This window comes from Quercus lobata, chromosome 2, assembly GCF_001633185.2.
Source record: "Quercus lobata isolate SW786 chromosome 2, ValleyOak3.0 Primary Assembly, whole genome shotgun sequence".
Taxonomy (NCBI): Eukaryota; Viridiplantae; Streptophyta; class Magnoliopsida; order Fagales; family Fagaceae; genus Quercus; species Quercus lobata.
The window spans coordinates 37,263,376-37,281,134 of record NC_044905.1 but is presented as its reverse complement, the minus strand read 5'-3'; the positions used below and the strand labels follow the sequence as shown (position 1 = coordinate 37,281,134).

The following is a 17,759-nucleotide window of genomic DNA, read 5'->3' as shown; positions in this document are numbered from 1 at the left end:
TCAGCTTCATCCATCTTGATCTGATTATATCCTGAGAAGGCGTCCATGAAGCTCAGCAACTGATGCCCAGCAGTAGAGTCCACCAATTGATCAATGCGTGGCAGAGGATAACTATCCTTGGGACATGCTTTGTTCAAGTCAGTGAAGTCTACGCACATTCTCCACTTTCCATTAGCTTTCTTCACCATAACCACATTGGCTAACCAATCCGGGTAATAGACTTCTTTAATGAACTATGCCGTGGTCAGTTTCTGAACCTCTTCCTTGATCGCCTTATCCCACTCGGGAAGGAATACCCTCTTCTTCTGACGAACAGGCTTAAAAAAGGGGTACACATTCAATCGATGAGTGATTACACTCGGGTCGATTCCTGGTATGTCGTCTTGACTCCATGCAAAAACGTCGATACTCTTTCTCAGGAACTGGATGAAGTCTTTTCTCGCCTTCTCCTTCATACCTGTTCCAATTCTGGTGAATTTCTCGGGATCATCTTCCTGTAGAAGAACATCTTCCAATACTTCCATGGGCTCTGCAACAACTCTTCTTTCCTCGATGCTCATTGTCTGCACCTGTTCGTCCAAGGCCATCATGGCTAAGTAGCATTCTTTAGCTGCCAACTGATCTCCTTGTGCTTGTCCTATCCCGTACTCCGTAGGGAATTTGACTAATAGATGGTAGGTAGAGGTTATCGCCTTCCAACTATTAAGAGTGGGTCTTCCAATAATGGCATTGTATGAAGAGGCACAATCTACAACGAGGAAATTGACTTCCTTGGTTATCTGTTGCGGGTATGACCCTACCACAACTGGTAATGTAATGGTACCCACGGGCTGCACCTTCATTCCTCCAAACCCTATCAGTGGCGAGCAGACTGGACGAAGTTGATCCCGTCCAAGCCTCATCTGTTGGAAGGCGGGGTAGTACAATATGTTTGCTGAACTTCCATTGTCAACTAACACTCTCCTGGTCGTATAATCTGCAATAAGCAGTGTAATGACGATCGCATCGTCATGCAGGTGATGGATCCTCTCCGCATCTTCGTCGGTGAAGGAAATGGTTGGATCGTCCATTGATCTCGTCCTTGGTGATCGTCCAGAGAGCTGGACGTTTTGTACCGCTTTGAGATACGTCTTCTTCGACTTGGAAGATTGCCCCGTCGAGTTCCCTCCGACGATAATCCTTATCTCTCCTAGTGGGGGCCGGGATGATTCCTCTATTTTGCCTTTCAACTTCTCATCTTTACGATCCCTTCCAATGAAGTGCCTCAACTTTCCTTGTCTGATAAGATTCTCAATTTGCTGTTTTAGGTCGTAACACTCATCCGTGTCATGCCCATGGTCCCTGTGAAAGTGACAATATTTGTTCTTATTGCGCTTATTGGGATCCCCTTTCATCTTCTCTGGCCATTTTAAAGAAGGATCGTCTTTGATTTGCATGAGCACCTGATCAAGTGGAGCGTTCAGGGGCGTATAATTCTAGCTTCTTCCCAAGGGACCTGTCTTCCTGTTATCTCGTTCCTTCCTGTCTTTCGTCCGTCCCTTCTTTGGACGAGGGGCTTGTTCTGAGTGTCGAGCCGGGTGCGCTTCCATCTTCTCAGCTCTTTTCCTCTTCTTGGCTATGATTGCATCTTCTGCATTCATGAAGTTCTGAGCCGAATGGACGAGCTCGGCCATGGTTTGAGGCTCCTTCTCATATAGCTTGTGTATAAATAAATCCGAATTAATCCCGTTGTGGAAGGCTGCCAGTAGAAGCTTGTCGTCCACCTCATCCACACTAAGGGCTTCTCTATTGAAGCGAGTGATGAATGACCGCAGGCTTTCGTTCTCCCCTTGTTCTATTGTCAGTAAGCTGGACGAAGAGCGCTTGTGCCTCTGTCCCCCGATGAAATTGTTAACAAACAATTTGCTCAATTCTTCGAAAGAACTTACGAAACTTGGGGGTATTTTACTGAACCAAACTCGTGCCGGGCCTTCAAGGGTAGTAGGGAAGGCTCGACACATGATTTCATCAAGGACCCCTTGAAGGTGCATTGTTGTCTTGAATGTTGCAATGTGATCAAAGGGATCACGCGTCCCATCATACGAGTCCAGGGAAGGCAGTTTGAACTTTGATGGTAGAGGGTGGCCATTGATGGAAGCCGTAAAAGGAGAGTCAGTCCTGTGGACCAAATCTTCTATAGGATTCGTTCTCCTCATGTTCTCCTTCATCTCCTCCATGACTTTCTTCATTTGGTCCATCTCCTCTTTCAAGTGTGGCACTGCCCGTGAAGTGGTGCCTCTAAACTGACTTCCAATCTCAGTATTCTCTCTATCACCATGGCCTTGTGTCTGTCCTGCGTGTTCCTCATGTGTCTGTCTCCTCTGATTGATCTCCTTCCTTAACTCCTGGTTTTGGCGAGTCAATTCCGCCATTGCAGCCACCATGGATTGCACATGCTAAACGGACGACGTCTGCATAACTGGTGCATTGGCGATCACGCTGGGGATCACTTGAAGCGCCTCTGCTTCCCTGACGGCCAGGGCTAGTAGCCCTCGATCTGGTCCTGACCATCCTAACCCTTTGTCGCGGAAAAGAAAGTCGCAAAACAACCTTCGTTTCCCACAGACGGCACCAACTGATATCGCTCCGAATCAGTAAGGTGGATGGCCTGGCTTTGGTGGGCTATCGAAACGGTTGAAGGCCTGCAAGGAACAAAACACAATCAAAGAGGAGACCGGAGAAGACCGGTCGAACCCCCTCCGATGGAGAAGTTAGTCTCGTAGGGAAGGTAGTTCCAAGTATTTTGAAAAATTGTCTGAGAAATTCTTACCGCTGTCGGGTTCAGACCGGTCCCTTATATAGGGAGTCTGGGACGGTTATTTGTCCAATAACCTCCCCAAGATTTGTGGAAACCAACAACTCCGGAGTTAACTACCTCAACGGATATAAAACTGTAACCGCTAATAGAAGTTAACTTATTCGAAGTATTTGTTGAGATAGTTGCGGGTTTAGTCGAAAGTCTAAGTGTTGAGCTTTCGTCCGTCTGGTGTAGGACGGTTTGGTCGTCCAAGGATATCTAACGATTGCTCATGGACGAACCTCATGGACGATCATGTCGTCCATGGGAGACTTAACTTATGGAGTGGTGCTATTATTCATGGACGTTTCTCCTTCTTCTGGATAAACTCTTGGATCAACCTGCGCTGTAGGCTCTGGATGATCCATTTGGACGAGCTGGAGATGGATTATTTTCCGCTTCTCTATCAATTATAAAAAGGAGGGTCAAGATTAAAGGAACTCTATTTGGAAGAGTACCTAGGAATCTTAAAAGATTTTGGTCCATTAAAGGGTCTAGGGTTTCGAGTGTGTAAGGGTTAGAATGGTTCTTAAGGTGCTTGATAAGAAATATTTATGAGAAGGGAATTAAGATTTGGAAAAAAAAATGATAACCAAGGTTTTGGTTATGAATTAGAATAATAACCAAAGCTTACTGAAACATACTAAAACCACAACAATAAAATATAAAAATTGCAGGAGAGAGAAAGAGAGAGAAGGCGGGGGGGGGGGGGGGGGCATATTGATCCAGTCCTTGTAGCAAAAAATATGTGGCATGAGGTATAAACAAGAGTACGGGTGAGTCTTCTTGGCGCTTGGTGTGCTCCTAATGGCTTAAATAGAAATTTGAAGATCTACTTATCTTTCAGCCATTGTTTGGGTGAGATTAGATTGCATGTAAGAGAAGTTCAAAGAAATTAGGAGATTGCAATTAGAGGAATCAAGGAAGTTGAAGAAAAGAGAGAGGAAGAATTCGAAGAAGGCAAATAGAAGGGAAGCAAATAGTTAGTCGAGAAGGAGAAAATAAATGAAAGAAAAGTGGGAAAGTTTAAAAGACTTGGTCTCATAGTTATCAGTATAGTACAATACGCGATACGTATTGTGTACAAAAGGTTCTGTATCGGATGTACTCTAAAATGAGTTTTATTATTAAAATTTGTACTTTTATTTGAATAAAAGACTTGAAGAATTGATAATAGTAACGAAACAACTAACTATTATTAAAAAAAAAACAAAAAACAAAAAAAAAAAAAGCAATAAAATGTATTGGCATAATAACTATCAAATATAAAATGATACAACTAAAAAAAAAAATTATTATTTTGTAACATACCAATTGTGTTCTAATGAGTATTTTGTATTTTTTGGGAGATTGTTGAACACCTCTTTGTACACTATATTTTTAGTGTATCCTTGTTCTTGTTTGTCATTATTCTTTATTAAAATCTTTAGCCCTTCGGGCCTCGTTACTCGAAACAAAGCAACATACAGCTGGCCATGGCTGAACACTGGACTTGGCAAGTAGAGGCCAACATTGTTTAGAGTTTGTCCTTGACTTTTGTTGATTGTCATAGCATAACAAATCTTTAAAGGAAACTGTCTTCCTTTTAGGATGAATGGCTATTTTGATTCTGTAGGAGATAGAACTATTTGAGGAATAAGAACCTTTGTTCCAATGTTTGAACCTGTAATAATTTTTGCTTCTATTATCCAAGTTCCTAAATGTGTCACAATCAACCTTGTTCCATTGCACATGCCAAGCTTTTGATTTACATTTCTTAAAAGCATTATAGGTACTCCCTCTTTTAGTTCTATCTTATGATTTGGTATTCCTGGAAACTCAAGTGTATTCAAGAATTCAACTAGATAGAGATTATCTTGATCAGGGATATTTGATGATGCTTTGCAAATAGAGTCTGAGCCGAGATAATGATTCTTCTCACCTGGCACAAATTGCAGCATGTATTGATTTATTTCATTGACAGTTTCATTTTTTGGTGTGAGAATTGCCCTTTCCTTCAAATATTCAGTATTTCCTTGCATTTCTTCAAATAATGGGTAAGTGCTGGTAACTATTTTTTCTATAGGATCTTGTTCAGGTTCAATTAGAAGCTCATCCGGAATTTTGATCCATGTCTCCTCAATTTCTCCATCTTTGGCAATTGCTGGTACGGTCCCATCTCCAATATCAAGCACCCATTTTTTAAATTCTAAGATTTTATTTCTTGATGCAGTGGCAGTCAAATCTTCATTTAAGGAGAAAAACATGACAATTATCCCATAAACTAGTTGAAGGCCCGTACGTTGCACGGTTTTATGTTAAAACTTGTAGAAAATGTATTATTATTATAACTAAATAAGTAATTATTGTAATGAAAGGAATAAATTGCATTGATATAACAACCATCAAACATAAAATGATAGCACCTTAATACAAAATTATCTTTTAACATTCCAATTGTGCTATAATATCATTGGTAGTTACATGTATCAAACTATTCGCATATGAATTTTATATCTAATGAATCTACGTACAATATAAGTGATTTGCAGTATTGATAACAATAATATTAATTCTTTAGACAAAGTAACATAAAATTGGCTACTTTTTAACGATAGAACTATTTGAGGAATAAAACCTTTGTTCTAATTTTAAAAAAAAAAAATTGCAAAGTTCTACATCTAGATTACAAACCTTTCTTAGGATGCTTAAAATCTTTTTTGACAAACTTGAAAAAAAAAAAAAAAAAACCAAGTACCATATGGATTGAAAAATTGTATGTAAATTTAATAGTCTATGATTGGGATTTGCTACGACAACTTACATATATATTGGACAACAAAAAAATTAAATTGGATCAAACCATTAACATATGAATTAGATCAAACATAAGGAAATTACCCCCTCAAAAAAAGAAAAACATAAGGAAATTAGCTTAAACAAAAGGCAACAAATACATAAAACGTATTTAATTGATTATGATAAAAAAATTAGAGTAAAAAATACATATCTACATGATTGTAGGTAGATATATGGAAGCCTAAATAAAAAAATTGTACAATAAGTTGGAGAATGAAAAACTACACCAACTAATGGTGTGTATAGATACTCTACCTAGAAAAGGTGTCCAAGTAAGAATCAAATACTCAAAACTTCTTGAAGTTACCTAATCAAGAAGTTTAGGTTAATTACATATTAATTTTTTTTTAAATACTTTATCCCAAAAAAATAGTTAAAGTTATTAGCTAGATTGTTATTAGAATTTTTTTTTTAATTTTTTTAATTTTTTTATTTTTTTTACGTTAAAGTTAATACCAAAAAAAAAAAAAAAAACTTATGGGAAGCAGTATTTTTTTTTTTTTTTTAAGAAATACACTTACTTTATGATAACAATGAATTAGAGTCCTGATTTTTTGAATTTGAGATATGAATGAATTAGAGTCCTGATTATTCTAATATTAATATGCAGTTTTTTATTTCATTTTTTTTAGAGATATACTTATTTTATGATAACAATGAATTAGAGATAAGAATGAATATAATATTTTTTTGATTAATCTAATATTAATATATACCTACAATCTTACATGAAGTAGTTTTTTATTTCTTTATTTTTTTAAAGAGATAAACTACTTAATGATAAAAATGAATTAGAGTCCTGGTAGTATAATATTCATTTTTAGTTCTTTAGAAATCTAAAAATTTAACAAAATTTCTACACAATTTAAAAATGAAAACCTATGTTAGAGTCCTGGTAGTATAATATTCCTTTTTAGTTCTTTAGAAATCTAAAACTTTAACAAAATTTCTACACAGTTTAAAAATGAAAACCTATGTTATTTCCTTTTATGATTTAATGAAAATATTGTGATAAATACAATACTATTTACGTTTTCTCTATCTCTCTTTTTCTAATGTGTTTCATTTGATTCTTAGACATATTCTTAATTTCGATAGTGATATATGCACTTTTACTTGTGCAGACCGATTTTCTACAGCTGGTTACAAGTTTAATGCCGAGACTTTCAGGGGAGGAATGGGACCTGTTTTGGGTCATCTGTTGGCAGATATGGAGTCAGCGCAATACAACCATGCATGGGGGTGTATTCCAACATCCTTCAAGGTCATCTCAGTGAGCATTGGACTACTTAAGAGAGTTCACAGAGGCACAAGACCAACTACGTGTTTCAGCTCCAATTCTGTCTGCGCCGCAACAGGTATGGCAGCCTCCATTGGGTAATTGTTTCAAGCTGAATTTTGATGGTGCTTGCTTTGATGATGGAGCTGCTTCGGGCTATGGGGCTGTGATTAGAAATGAAAAGGGCGAAGTAATGGCTGCTTTGGCGGCCAAGGGTGGTGCGGTACGGGATAGTGAAGAGGTGGAAGTGTTTGCTTGTCGTAAAGCTCTCGAGTTTGCAATAGATGCAGGCTTCATGGAAATTATTTTGGAAGGTGATAGTAAGTTGGTGATGCAGACGGTTTCCTAGGCTCAACCGAATCTTTCCCGGCTTGGATTAATTTATGAGGATATTTGGTGCTTGGCTGTAGGTTTTAGATCCATTTCGATTAATTGTGTTAGGCGCACTGCTAATGGGGTAGCTCATGCTTTGGCTGGATTTACTAGATTAATTGATGATGATATTGTTTGGTTGGAGGAGGATCCCCTAACTGTGGTGGATGCTTTGTATTTGGATGCTAATGCTTTAAATTAATGAAAATTGGTTAGTTCCGGCTTCAAAAAAAATTTCAGCAAATAGCAAATTCGAAAGTACAATTTTTTTTGATAATGTAAATGAGGATTCAACATGGAATCTAATTGAAGTTACATTATTTTGCACTTCTGTGCAAATAGCAAATTTGAAAGTACATCTTTTTTTTTTTTGATAATGTAAATGAGGATCCAACATGGAATGTAATTTCATTATTTTGTTTTCATCTAGTTCGATGTTATTTTAGCATTTCTCTGCACATGAATGGAAATATCCATGAAAAAAAATTAGCATATTAACACATTTGTCAAAAAAAGTACGCAACACCCAAAACGTGTACAATAAACTAAAGTCAACCTATCCCAAATAAAACTTTAAACTTTAAACTGAATTAGCGTGTTACAATAGCTTAAAACTAAATAAATTTTTCCAAACTCAGATCATTCTAAAATGAAAACAAATATAATTTCAAGATGTTAAAGAAGTCATTAAAAAGAAGAAAAAAAAATACTGACATAATATCAAGATATAGTAAACAATGACGTATATACTTAATGTTGATATTTAATGACAGTGGAGAGTGTGGACATGTGGTAGATTATTTCAATCTGAAGCTAAGTTACCTATATTAAAAATGATGAACAACCTCTCCTAAATATGTGGTATGGCGTGGGTTCCAGTTAACTCAACCGGTAAAGTCTCTGATGGTTGTATAAGAGATCTAGGGTTCAATCCCTGTCTACACCAAAAACTGATTAGTGTCTTGGTCTGATAATAAAGAGCTATTATCAAGAGCGGACGTCATATGTTGAAACTCTCTTAAAAAAAAAAAAATGTGGTATGGCAACAATCTCCTCAACCAAATATAACATGGAAAAAAGCATGCAAAAGTAGAGTATAATAATAAAACCTGATCGCTAAGCGAGTCTTGAAAATATGCTTTCAGTATTGAGTAATCTTCTGCTGTGATTCAGAGTCAAGTCTGAATCGTCTTTTTCTTTTGCGAGAGAGAAAGAAAGACTTTTTGAAAGACTATTTTTTTGATAAACAGAATGAGAGAGATCTTGTTTGAAGAATACATAATAGTTAAAAAGTGGTATTTGATGCGGATTAATATTCTGTATTCCAATTGTGATCAAATTCTTTTTTATTTTTTATATTTTTTATTTGGCTTAGGATTATCTATTTAGTTTTTGAAAGTGGTATTTGAGAATCACCACATTACGTTTTATATATATATAAACATGTAGTGTATTAAAAAAATGAGATTAGATAAATTAGATGAAGTGATATTTGAGAATCACCGCATTACCTTTGTTTTTTTATTTATATATATAAACGTGTAGTGTGTAGTAATTAAAAATACACTACACTTGAAAAATAAGGAATTATAGAAGAATTTGGATTGTAATCCAATTAAGATTTTTATTAACTTAGAAATTATAGAAGATTTTTTTTATAAAAAAAATCAAAAAATTTACAAAAATTTCTACAATTTGGTGAAGCCACTTGGCACAATCACGGCTTCTAAGCCTAACTTTTATTATATATAATATGATATGATATGATGTGATCTATTGATGGATCTCAATACAATATCTTGTCTTTTTCCCTTTGGAACAACAGGCAATATTTGTCTGAAATCTCCTCCAAGAAGTATAGTCTTTCCACCAAATGGAGCATTAGTTAAGCTCAAATCGTTGATCGATAAAATTTCTTTTAGTAATCTATCGACCGCTTCAAATGCATATCTATGATCCATAGGTGTTTCATCCCATATTATTAAGCTTATCAAAGATATTAGCTTTGCAAGTTGTGTACCATGTTTGATGTCACATGCTGCATTCTCTAGAGGGTTTATGGGTATTCGAAATCTTGAGTGAGCTGTACGTCCTCCGGGTAGTAAGAGTGCGGATATTCCTGAAGATGCAACAACCAAAACTATATGTTTTTTTGAACGTAGACTGGCAATAATTGTTTTGTAGAGATAGGTCTTTCCAGTTCCTCTATGTCCATAAACAAAAAATAGTCCCCCCCTTTTTTTAATACTGAATCCATCATAGCATTGTAAACAGCCTGTTGATCTGAGTTAAGTCCTGCAAATAATTTTTCATGCTCTTTGCGTAACTCTTCTTTGTTATATCCAGTTTCTTCTCTAATCAAGCTATTGGTTAACTGATTTAACAGTTCCATGTTTGGCAATGGTAGAGTGTCAAAATCTCTCAAAGATTTTCCATTTTGTATTTGGAGCTTTTCAATTTCAAGTAATGCATAATTTTGAATTTGTTCTTGTGTTAGTTGTAGATCTGGATGTTGAAATAAACGCCTTTGTCGATGAAGGATATCATCTGACAAAGCTTGCCAGTTGTTTGTCCATAGTTGTAATGGATTTGAGACTTCACAAAATAGCAGAAGAGTGATGAATAATTGTCTTAAGTTGAGCTGCTGTTGCCCACTGTTCTGTTCCACTCTTTATCTCCATCTAATAGACCAAGAGCATAGCATGCCGATTTGAATGTAGAGTGCATTACGTTATCAATTGTCCATATCTGTTCGAAATTTTGAGGTCCTCTAACAGTGTTCAGCAGCATTCTCAAGTAATATCTTTCTCCAGAAGTTGGAGGTGCATAAGTAATTCGTCCTATAGTTTTACCTGATTTTCTTGGCCTCCATTGTTTTTGCTGCTTGCTCCATACAAATTTTGTTGGGAATTCAGCATAAGTCAGTGATCGTGCTTCTTCATTTACTGAATTCATTTGCATCCACTCAGTAAACATTGTTCTGTGTATGCCTTCCCTGTGTAAAAGAAAGATATTATTAAATGGAATCATAAATTTGTATGATCTCAAAAATGTAATGAATATAGATTTAACAAAAGTTTTTTGTTTTATAAACATCTCAAAAATTTATAGCTTTGTTTTATATTAAATTATTCAAACAAGATATTTGGGTTTAGAATCTCAAAAGAAAGTGAAATTCAAATCCACAAGGCACACAAGTCATGTTATCCGAACGGACCGGAAGAGAAATAGATGGGTAGAACAAATTAGGCTAGTTCAGGTCAGAGGAAAAAAAAAGGAAAGAAGATACGACACAATGCCATTATCTAAGGATAAGGATATATATGGTCCTGAGGTGTCAAAGTCTGTTAGTACAGAAAATAGTCATTTTGAAAACACAAATGCCCAGCCCACAATTTATTGGAGCCCAAGTTGAGATTTTTGCTACTCAAACCTGTGACCTGTCAGTCTAGCATCCTATCTGAAATGGGACTCGTACTATAGCATTAGCGTATCTGCCGTTTATTCTCAACCAAAAAACGAAAAGAAGAAGCAGCTTAGCGTATTTGTAATTAATAGAGAAGATTGCCAAAGTACAAAGGTGATTTTCTGTCGTTGTTGTGGGCTTGTAGCTGCCGTCTTTAAGGTGAATGAAGATTTCAAGTAAGTTCATAATAATTTCTAAAGAGAGATATCCTTTAAGGAGTAGGGTTTTTCACCTAAATTTTTATGTTTTTGTACGCAATTGATATTTTGACTTTGATAATTTTGATGATAATATTTTTAGAAATTGATTTAAATTGTCAATTGATTTTCTTAATTCACACAAGACTAGATAAGAATTCAACTCTAATTAAAGTAAATGTATGCATATAATATGTGTGTATATATATATATATATATATAATTTTTTTATTTTATGAAAAACTTAGAATAGTACGAGAGATTTCAACATATAAGTTTTGGTTAGAAACACCGATAAGTGCACTATTTTTGTTAATGTGATATGCTCAAATTATAACTTATATATATTTTTTATAAAATTTATGGCCTAAAAATTGAAATAATGTTGAAATTATAAGGTCTAAGATTCTAAAGTATAAGTTGTTGTCATTAAAAGGAGAACAACTTATCTAAAAATTCCTATCCAAAAAAAAAAAAAAAAACTTATGTAATAATTGGGCAGAAGATATTTTGGCAAGAATGCCAACCAATGCGCGGGGACCACGGTTAAGTTAACACACATTTTCAACGCCAAATGTATGAAATGAATAATCTCTTCTCTCTGGTACACATCTTCAACGCGAAGACAAGAGGGAGGTAGGTAGGTAGGTCCCAATCCAATCCAATCCAATCCCCGACGTCAGTTCCACATCTAAACCGCGTCCACGCAAAACATTTCTACACTTGTCTATCTTCTATTTGTGGATCACAATCACAATCCTTTTAATTTCTTTCTTTCTTATATATATGTACGACTTTCCCATCCCATTCTCATGTTTACTTTCTCTATATATTTGGTACCGGTCAATTTCAGTTGCGTACAGTTAAGTAAATTAAAACTAAACTAAAATCACCTCGCTTTGTTAGTTGTTCCAAGAATCTGAATGAATCTCCGACAAATGATTCAAATTGACCTGGTTTTCTTACACGTGCTTTCTCTCTATTAGTTTGCCTCATTCGCATTGGCTTTGAATTGAATAATATAATACATGCATTGCCCACTAAGTATACTCCAATTCAGATATTTAATTATATATATATATATATATTGACATATTCTATTCCTTTCTCTCTGTCCCTCTTTCTTTAAAATACGAGGAAAAAAAGCAAATTCTTGGTCTCGCTCGCTCAATAATATCCATTATTTATATTATACTTTCATATAGAGTATTGGATTTCATTTCTGACTTTAACCAAGCTTTGCCTTTGCAACAACTCCAAGCATTATCACTTTTTTTCAAGTTGCAACTCTTTTGTTTTGCTTTTGCGTTTTTTGATTTCTTGGGTGAGTTTCAATTCTAATTTTGATTATTGTTTTCTTCCGATTCTCAAAGTTTTCTTCAACTGGGTTCTTTCATTATTTCCTCCTCCTCCTTCTTCTTCCTGTTTTGTTGGAGTTTCACCATAATTTGTTGCTTAATAGAGATTAAGGTTGACTCAAACAAACTTCTGATTAAGTTGTTGAATTATATCACTAATGGAAACAATCTTTTCGTTTTGGTTGATATATATGTATATATAGAAACAACCTTAGAAGTGGTAATCTTATCTGTTTTGTACATGTGTTACAGGTCAAACTTGATTACAATTAGCTGCTATATCATTGAAGCACAAAAAATGGCCATAAAGACAAATGGGTTTGTCAAAGGTTGTCTTCCTGAAGAGCTGAAGAAAGTGCTTCAATCAGTTGCTGCAAGCTGGGGAGATGTGATGGATGATATGGAGACTTTACAGGTGATCCAATTAAGCGGTGCAATGACTAATGAGGTTTATCAGTTAAACTGGCCAACAAAGAATGGTGAGGTTATCAGAAAGGTGTTGGTTCGGGTTTATGGAGAAGGTGTGGATGTTTTCTTTAACAGGGATGATGAGATTAGAACGTTTGAGTTCTTGTCCGACCATGGTCAGGGGCCACGCCTTCTCGGCCGCTTCCCCGATGGCCGCGTCGAAGAATTCATTCATGCCAGGGTATGTCAATTTCCTGATGATTAATTCCACTTAACCCCCACAAAGAACAAAAATAATAAAGTTGTTGCTTATTATTTTATGGTTTTTGTGTGTGAATTGTGCTTATTAGTTTGACTAGAATTTCAAGTTGAGCATCCCTTTCTCTCTTTTCTTGGTTCCATTTTACCTGCTTTAATCATGACAGATTTTCTCTTTTGTCCTTTTCTTTATATTGGCTGCTGTTCTGATTGGTAACTATGACTATTTAATTAAAATGATAAGCTTCTAAATGTGCCTTTAGAATCGAATCATTTTGAAAATGTGAGGAAAATAGACTAGCACTTTGGCCAGAGAACTCTTGGCCATCCTTTGTGATCATTAAGTGATTATCATTGAGAACCTGAATTCTTCTATTTATTTTTATGTATTTAATAATGTTTTCCACTTTTTCCTTTTCCTAGAAACATACTAAGATAACAAAAGCACAATCAACCAACAACCATATAGGATATTTCTTGGGTAGTATGTCTACAAAAGAACTAAACAGACAGTTTATGAAGTCCATTAAGAACTAAACAGAAGATTTATGAATTCCATTGAGGGATGGTTGTTGAAGTTGTTTAAATGAGTGTGAATATAATTACAAAGCCTGTTCTTGTAATAAGAATAAAAAGTAATTAGAAAAGAAAAGAATCTGTAAGCTTGTCCCCTAAACCAAAATTTATCCAATTGTGTTTAATCATGTAACATTAGACATGCAGCTCAAGAGAAAAAAGTAACATTGAACATATACTTTGTACTGCCCATTACTATCTCCTCTGATTATCTACATGACAGAAAAGGTTATTAATCTTATAGTTACCCCAGTTTGATCGATTTTTGGATAGGAGAGTTTTTATGTGAATGACTGAATAAGTACTGCACTTTCACCCTTCAGTTATTTAAGCATCGGGGGCATGCCACTTGGAGGTCATGTATATGGTTTTCGACTTCAAGGATATATTTATTTGTCATAATAATTATATTTAGAAATTAAACAAGAAAGTTTCTATGGTTCTAAAAGCCATCCTCACTTGCTCAATTATTTCAGTCTTTGTTTTAAATTTCTTCAATCTTAATCCAAAGTTTTTATGTTTAGATAGAAGAAGCCTAGTGCTCTAGGAAAACAGTGCTGAAGACACTGTTATTACCTCACCTATTACCTTTCCTTGCAGAAGATTGATTTGAATAACTTCTTTTTTCTCCTTCTTTCTTGGTGATTCCAGACATTGAGAGCTGGTGACCTCCGAGATCCTGAAATTTCTGCCCTCATAGCAGCTAAGATGAGAGAGTTCCATAAACTTGAGATCCCTGGTCCAAAGAATGTACTCCTTTGGGAAAGAATGAGGTATTGAAACTTGTTATGAATATTTTAAGTTTGTTTTAAAAAAGTTAAAAGGCTCCCTTTCAGATATTTAGATGATTACTGCCCATATTTTCATTCCTCAGGAACTGGCTCTCTCAGGCAAACAGATTGTGTTCACCCCAAGATGCAAAGGAATTTGGCTTGGACACTCTAGCAGAGGAAATTAGGATGCTAGAGAAGCAGTTGTCAAGGGACTGTCAAAATGTTGGATTTTGTCACAATGACCTGCAATATGGTAACATAATGATGGATGAAGAATCAAGATCAATCACTATTATTGTAAGTTTCCTACTTCATTTTTGTGAACTGTTTCTTTGGCCTCTGCACATTGGAATTATGGCTCGGTTTTTGTATATATAGCCTCTGTATTATGGTATCCAGTTCTGAAAGTTGTTATTGCATTTTCTTCCCAGTTAATTCACGACATTACTTTTTTCTTATCTGAGATTTTTCCTTCTACCCTATAAAGTAGGGAACTGCAATTAATAATTGGACAGAGGTGAAGTTTGAGAAGTACCTCATTTTGTTCTTTATATCTCGAAGAAATCTTTTCTGCTACTTCCTAGCAAACAAATTGGAAAAGCATGGGTTCAAGCACCTTTTGGACTTGTGGTCCTTTGATTCTATATAAAGCTTACTAGCCAGGAAAATATTTAGCACGATAGAGTACTTACTATCTATCATTAATTTCAAATTTTGGTGCTAGGAGGATAATTAAGAATTGCCTATTAAGATTATTGCACTGGAATTCCACTAATGACCTGCGGAGAGTAAACATTTTTATTTTTTATTTTTATAGAAAAGAAGTAGATGAAGCAGCTTAAATTGTTTGATTTATATAGTATAATGACATTATTAAAAATTATAATAAAACATATATTGGATGTATACCTTTGATTTTCCTTCTTTAAAAAAAAAAAAAAATGGTAACAGCATGAGGTTTTCCACTGCACTATTTTTTGGCATGACTTAACTCATCCTTTTCCACTTTGAATTGTGAAAACAGGAAAGTATTTGAAGTCTGTCTAAAATGTCTTTCATTTCTGATTTACAAAAACAATGACATTTCTTGATTGTCTGATATATATATATATATATATATATATATATATATATATATATATATATATTTCAAGCAATGCAGTGAAAGCTTTGTTGTCTTTTCTCTGCATTGTAGCAAAATATTTGTAAGACCTTGTCGTAATGAGTACATTCTTATTCCTATACTTCACTTTATTCATTCTCAGGATTATGAATACGCAAGTTACAACCCTATTGCTTTTGACATTGCGAATCACTTTTGTGAAATGGCAGCAAACTACCATTCTGAGACACCTCATGTTTTAGACTACAGTAAATATCCAGGTAACTTTTTATATTTTTGCCATTATGTGTCTCCAAAATTACCTTTTCCTCAACATGTAAAATATTAATGGTGTGCTTACTTGGGACTAAGTAGTTTGTTTTACTTCTTTGCATTTGGTATCAGGTTTGGAGGAACGGCAAAGATTTGTATACAATTATCTGAGTTCTGCAGGTTAGCCCATTAGTTTCATATCCATTCCATTGATTTGCATGAAAAACAAAGATCTGGGAATTGTGTTTAGCCTTAGCTGTTTAAAACTTTCAGCAACATGGTTGGGATAAACTCCAGCCAATTGTTCATAGGTCAAGGATTTATGTGAAGAGTAGATTTCTACTAAGTTAAGACTCTGAATTCCTGATTGAGAGATTAGTCTTGCTTGAGCATTATTCAACTTTCAAATGTTACCTTTCTTCCCTTTCATGGAGTGGATACCATCTCTGGTTGTGCTAATGAGCGTCAATGTGGTCCATACATACCTTTCTGCTCTTGATGGAGCAAATTGATCCATGATTAATTCTCCATGTTAGAAGCTATAGCTATATATGCATACTTTGTATACACTAAAGATTAACTGAAACCGTTCCCCTAAATTCTGGTAGGTAATACAACAACTGCTGCCCAAGTAAAATGTTCTCTGAAAATTATGAATGATTGTCATTTTCATATACTTAAAAACATGTCTACCACTGTGTACAGGCAACCTACCCAGTGACACAGAAGTGGAGCAGCTAGTCCATGATGTGGAGAAGTACTCTCTTGCAAACCATCTCTTTTGGGGCTTATGGGGAATTATTTCAGTAAGCATGTCCACATCTTGTTTTACTAATTTATCAAGAATGTATGCGAGAGAGCGACAGTGAGATTAACCTTCTGCTTATCTGCAGGATTATGTAAATAAGATTGATTTTGACTACTTGGAGTATGCAAGGCAAAGATTTCATCAGTACCGGTTGAGGAAACCAGCATTATTGGGTTCTTCAGACATGCCCTGCAATGGAGAAAATTATATGTGTAAAGGCGATACACCTATCCCCATTACACCCAATACCATCTTCCTGTGATGGCATTTAAAATGACTCTGTAGCATGGACCACATGAAGTGATTAGCTTCTCTCAAGTGTTGGTTTGTTAAGGATCTAAACATGTAATAACTAACCTAAATCGCATGGAATGTATTGCTAATTCATTCCTAACAATACTGTACCATTATGATACACATTATATAAAAATGTGTTTCTAATTCCACCCTTTCTGTAGATCCAATCCCTCTTCTTTAGGACTGTGCCATTATTGTGGCAGAGTACTATTCTGCAAGATCTATAAAGTTTAAAGTCACAAAAATTTCTGATTCAGGGGCTGAGGGCAAAAGTTAAAATTTTCAACTTTTAATCTCAGTTTTTAGTTTCAATTGCATTTGATGTAATACCCTAGGTATTGGGTATAACACTGGATCTCAATCTCATTTGTTTACTGATGAAAGTAATTGAGTGGGTTGTATACAATATTTTTATCATATCTATTTTAGACTATTTTTAATGTACTGGTTAGATTTTATTTTTTTTTATTTTTTTTTGGGGTTCAATTATATTGATTTGTGTGGATATTGTTGGTTCTGAACATTTTAATATATATTTTTTATTATGTGTCTCTTTATGAATTTATTGGTATTTTCAACAATATTAATAATAATATTATTATTATTATTTCAGATTGATCGCATTAAAAGAATGACAAGATAACTTTAATAGCATAGTCCATCTGTGGTACTCAAACTCACACCCAATTTCACAACATGCTTAGATATCAACTTGTGATTGGATTTCAGCACAGGACCACCATGGGTACCTATTAGAAAAAAAAAAAAAATCATTTAAGTGCACCAATCACAAGGTGGCACTTAAGTATGTTGTGGATTTGAGTGTGTAGTTGGGTGTGTCCCTACTCCCTAGCATTATTCTTAACAGCATCATTAAAGTCATTTTTGGTTATGCATACCCAAAAAGGCCAAAACAAC

General features: G+C 35.0%; 4 protein-coding genes across 4 annotated transcripts; 2 read left to right on the top strand and 2 right to left on the bottom strand.

Annotated features, from left to right (window-relative positions):
- Positions 1-233: 233 nt before the first annotated feature.
- Positions 234-2,411, bottom strand: LOC115963925. The gene is made up of 2 exons (XM_031083171.1): positions 1,662-2,411; positions 234-1,442 (listed from the first exon to the last, which is right to left on the bottom strand). Exons 1-2 carry the CDS (start codon positions 2,409-2,411, stop codon positions 234-236), a joined length of 1,959 nt encoding a protein of 652 aa, XP_030939031.1.
- A 2,023-nt stretch (positions 2,412-4,434) lies between these two features.
- Positions 4,435-5,082, bottom strand: LOC115963919. The gene has a single exon (XM_031083160.1). It carries the CDS (start codon positions 5,080-5,082, stop codon positions 4,435-4,437), a length of 648 nt encoding a protein of 215 aa, XP_030939020.1.
- A 1,769-nt stretch (positions 5,083-6,851) lies between these two features.
- On the top strand, positions 6,852-7,527 carry LOC115963910. The gene is made up of 3 exons (XM_031083150.1): positions 6,852-6,947; positions 7,033-7,273; positions 7,364-7,527. The coding sequence occupies exons 1-3, from the start codon at positions 6,852-6,854 to the stop codon at positions 7,525-7,527; spliced, it is 501 nt and encodes a 166-aa protein (XP_030939010.1).
- A 4,335-nt stretch (positions 7,528-11,862) lies between these two features.
- On the top strand, positions 11,863-17,001 carry LOC115975505 (probable choline kinase 1). Its single transcript, XM_031096302.1, has 8 exons — positions 11,863-12,312; positions 12,599-12,995; positions 14,240-14,361; positions 14,463-14,658; positions 15,627-15,744; positions 15,869-15,916; positions 16,442-16,542; positions 16,630-17,001. Exons 2-8 carry the CDS (start codon positions 12,645-12,647, stop codon positions 16,804-16,806), a joined length of 1,113 nt encoding a protein of 370 aa, XP_030952162.1. The 5' UTR covers positions 11,863-12,312; positions 12,599-12,644; the 3' UTR covers positions 16,807-17,001.
- Positions 17,002-17,759: the final 758 nt, after the last annotated feature.

Bases quoted from the DNA above. Each gene is read 5' to 3' on its own strand.
- LOC115963925 (XM_031083171.1), bottom strand. From the start codon at position 2,411: ATGGCGGAATTGACTCGCCAAAACCAGGAGTTAAGGAAGGAGATCAAT. The intron at 1,443-1,661 runs GTCCATTCGGCT...CCACTTGATCAG, and splicing joins CTCAAACCATGGCCGAGCTC to GTGCTCATGCAAATCAAAGA.
- LOC115963919 (XM_031083160.1), bottom strand. From the start codon at position 5,082: ATGTTTTTCTCCTTAAATGAAGATTTGACTGCCACTGCATCAAGAAAT.
- LOC115963910 (XM_031083150.1), top strand. From the start codon at position 6,852: ATGGGACCTGTTTTGGGTCATCTGTTGGCAGATATGGAGTCAGCGCAA. The intron at 6,948-7,032 runs GTGAGCATTGGA...GCGCCGCAACAG, and splicing joins CATCCTTCAAGGTCATCTCA to GTATGGCAGCCTCCATTGGG. The intron at 7,274-7,363 runs GTAAGTTGGTGA...GCTTGGCTGTAG, and splicing joins AATTATTTTGGAAGGTGATA to GTTTTAGATCCATTTCGATT.
- LOC115975505 (XM_031096302.1), top strand. From the start codon at position 12,645: ATGGCCATAAAGACAAATGGGTTTGTCAAAGGTTGTCTTCCTGAAGAG. The intron at 15,745-15,868 runs GTAACTTTTTAT...ATTTGGTATCAG, and splicing joins AGACTACAGTAAATATCCAG to GTTTGGAGGAACGGCAAAGA. The intron at 15,917-16,441 runs GTTAGCCCATTA...CACTGTGTACAG, and splicing joins CAATTATCTGAGTTCTGCAG to GCAACCTACCCAGTGACACA.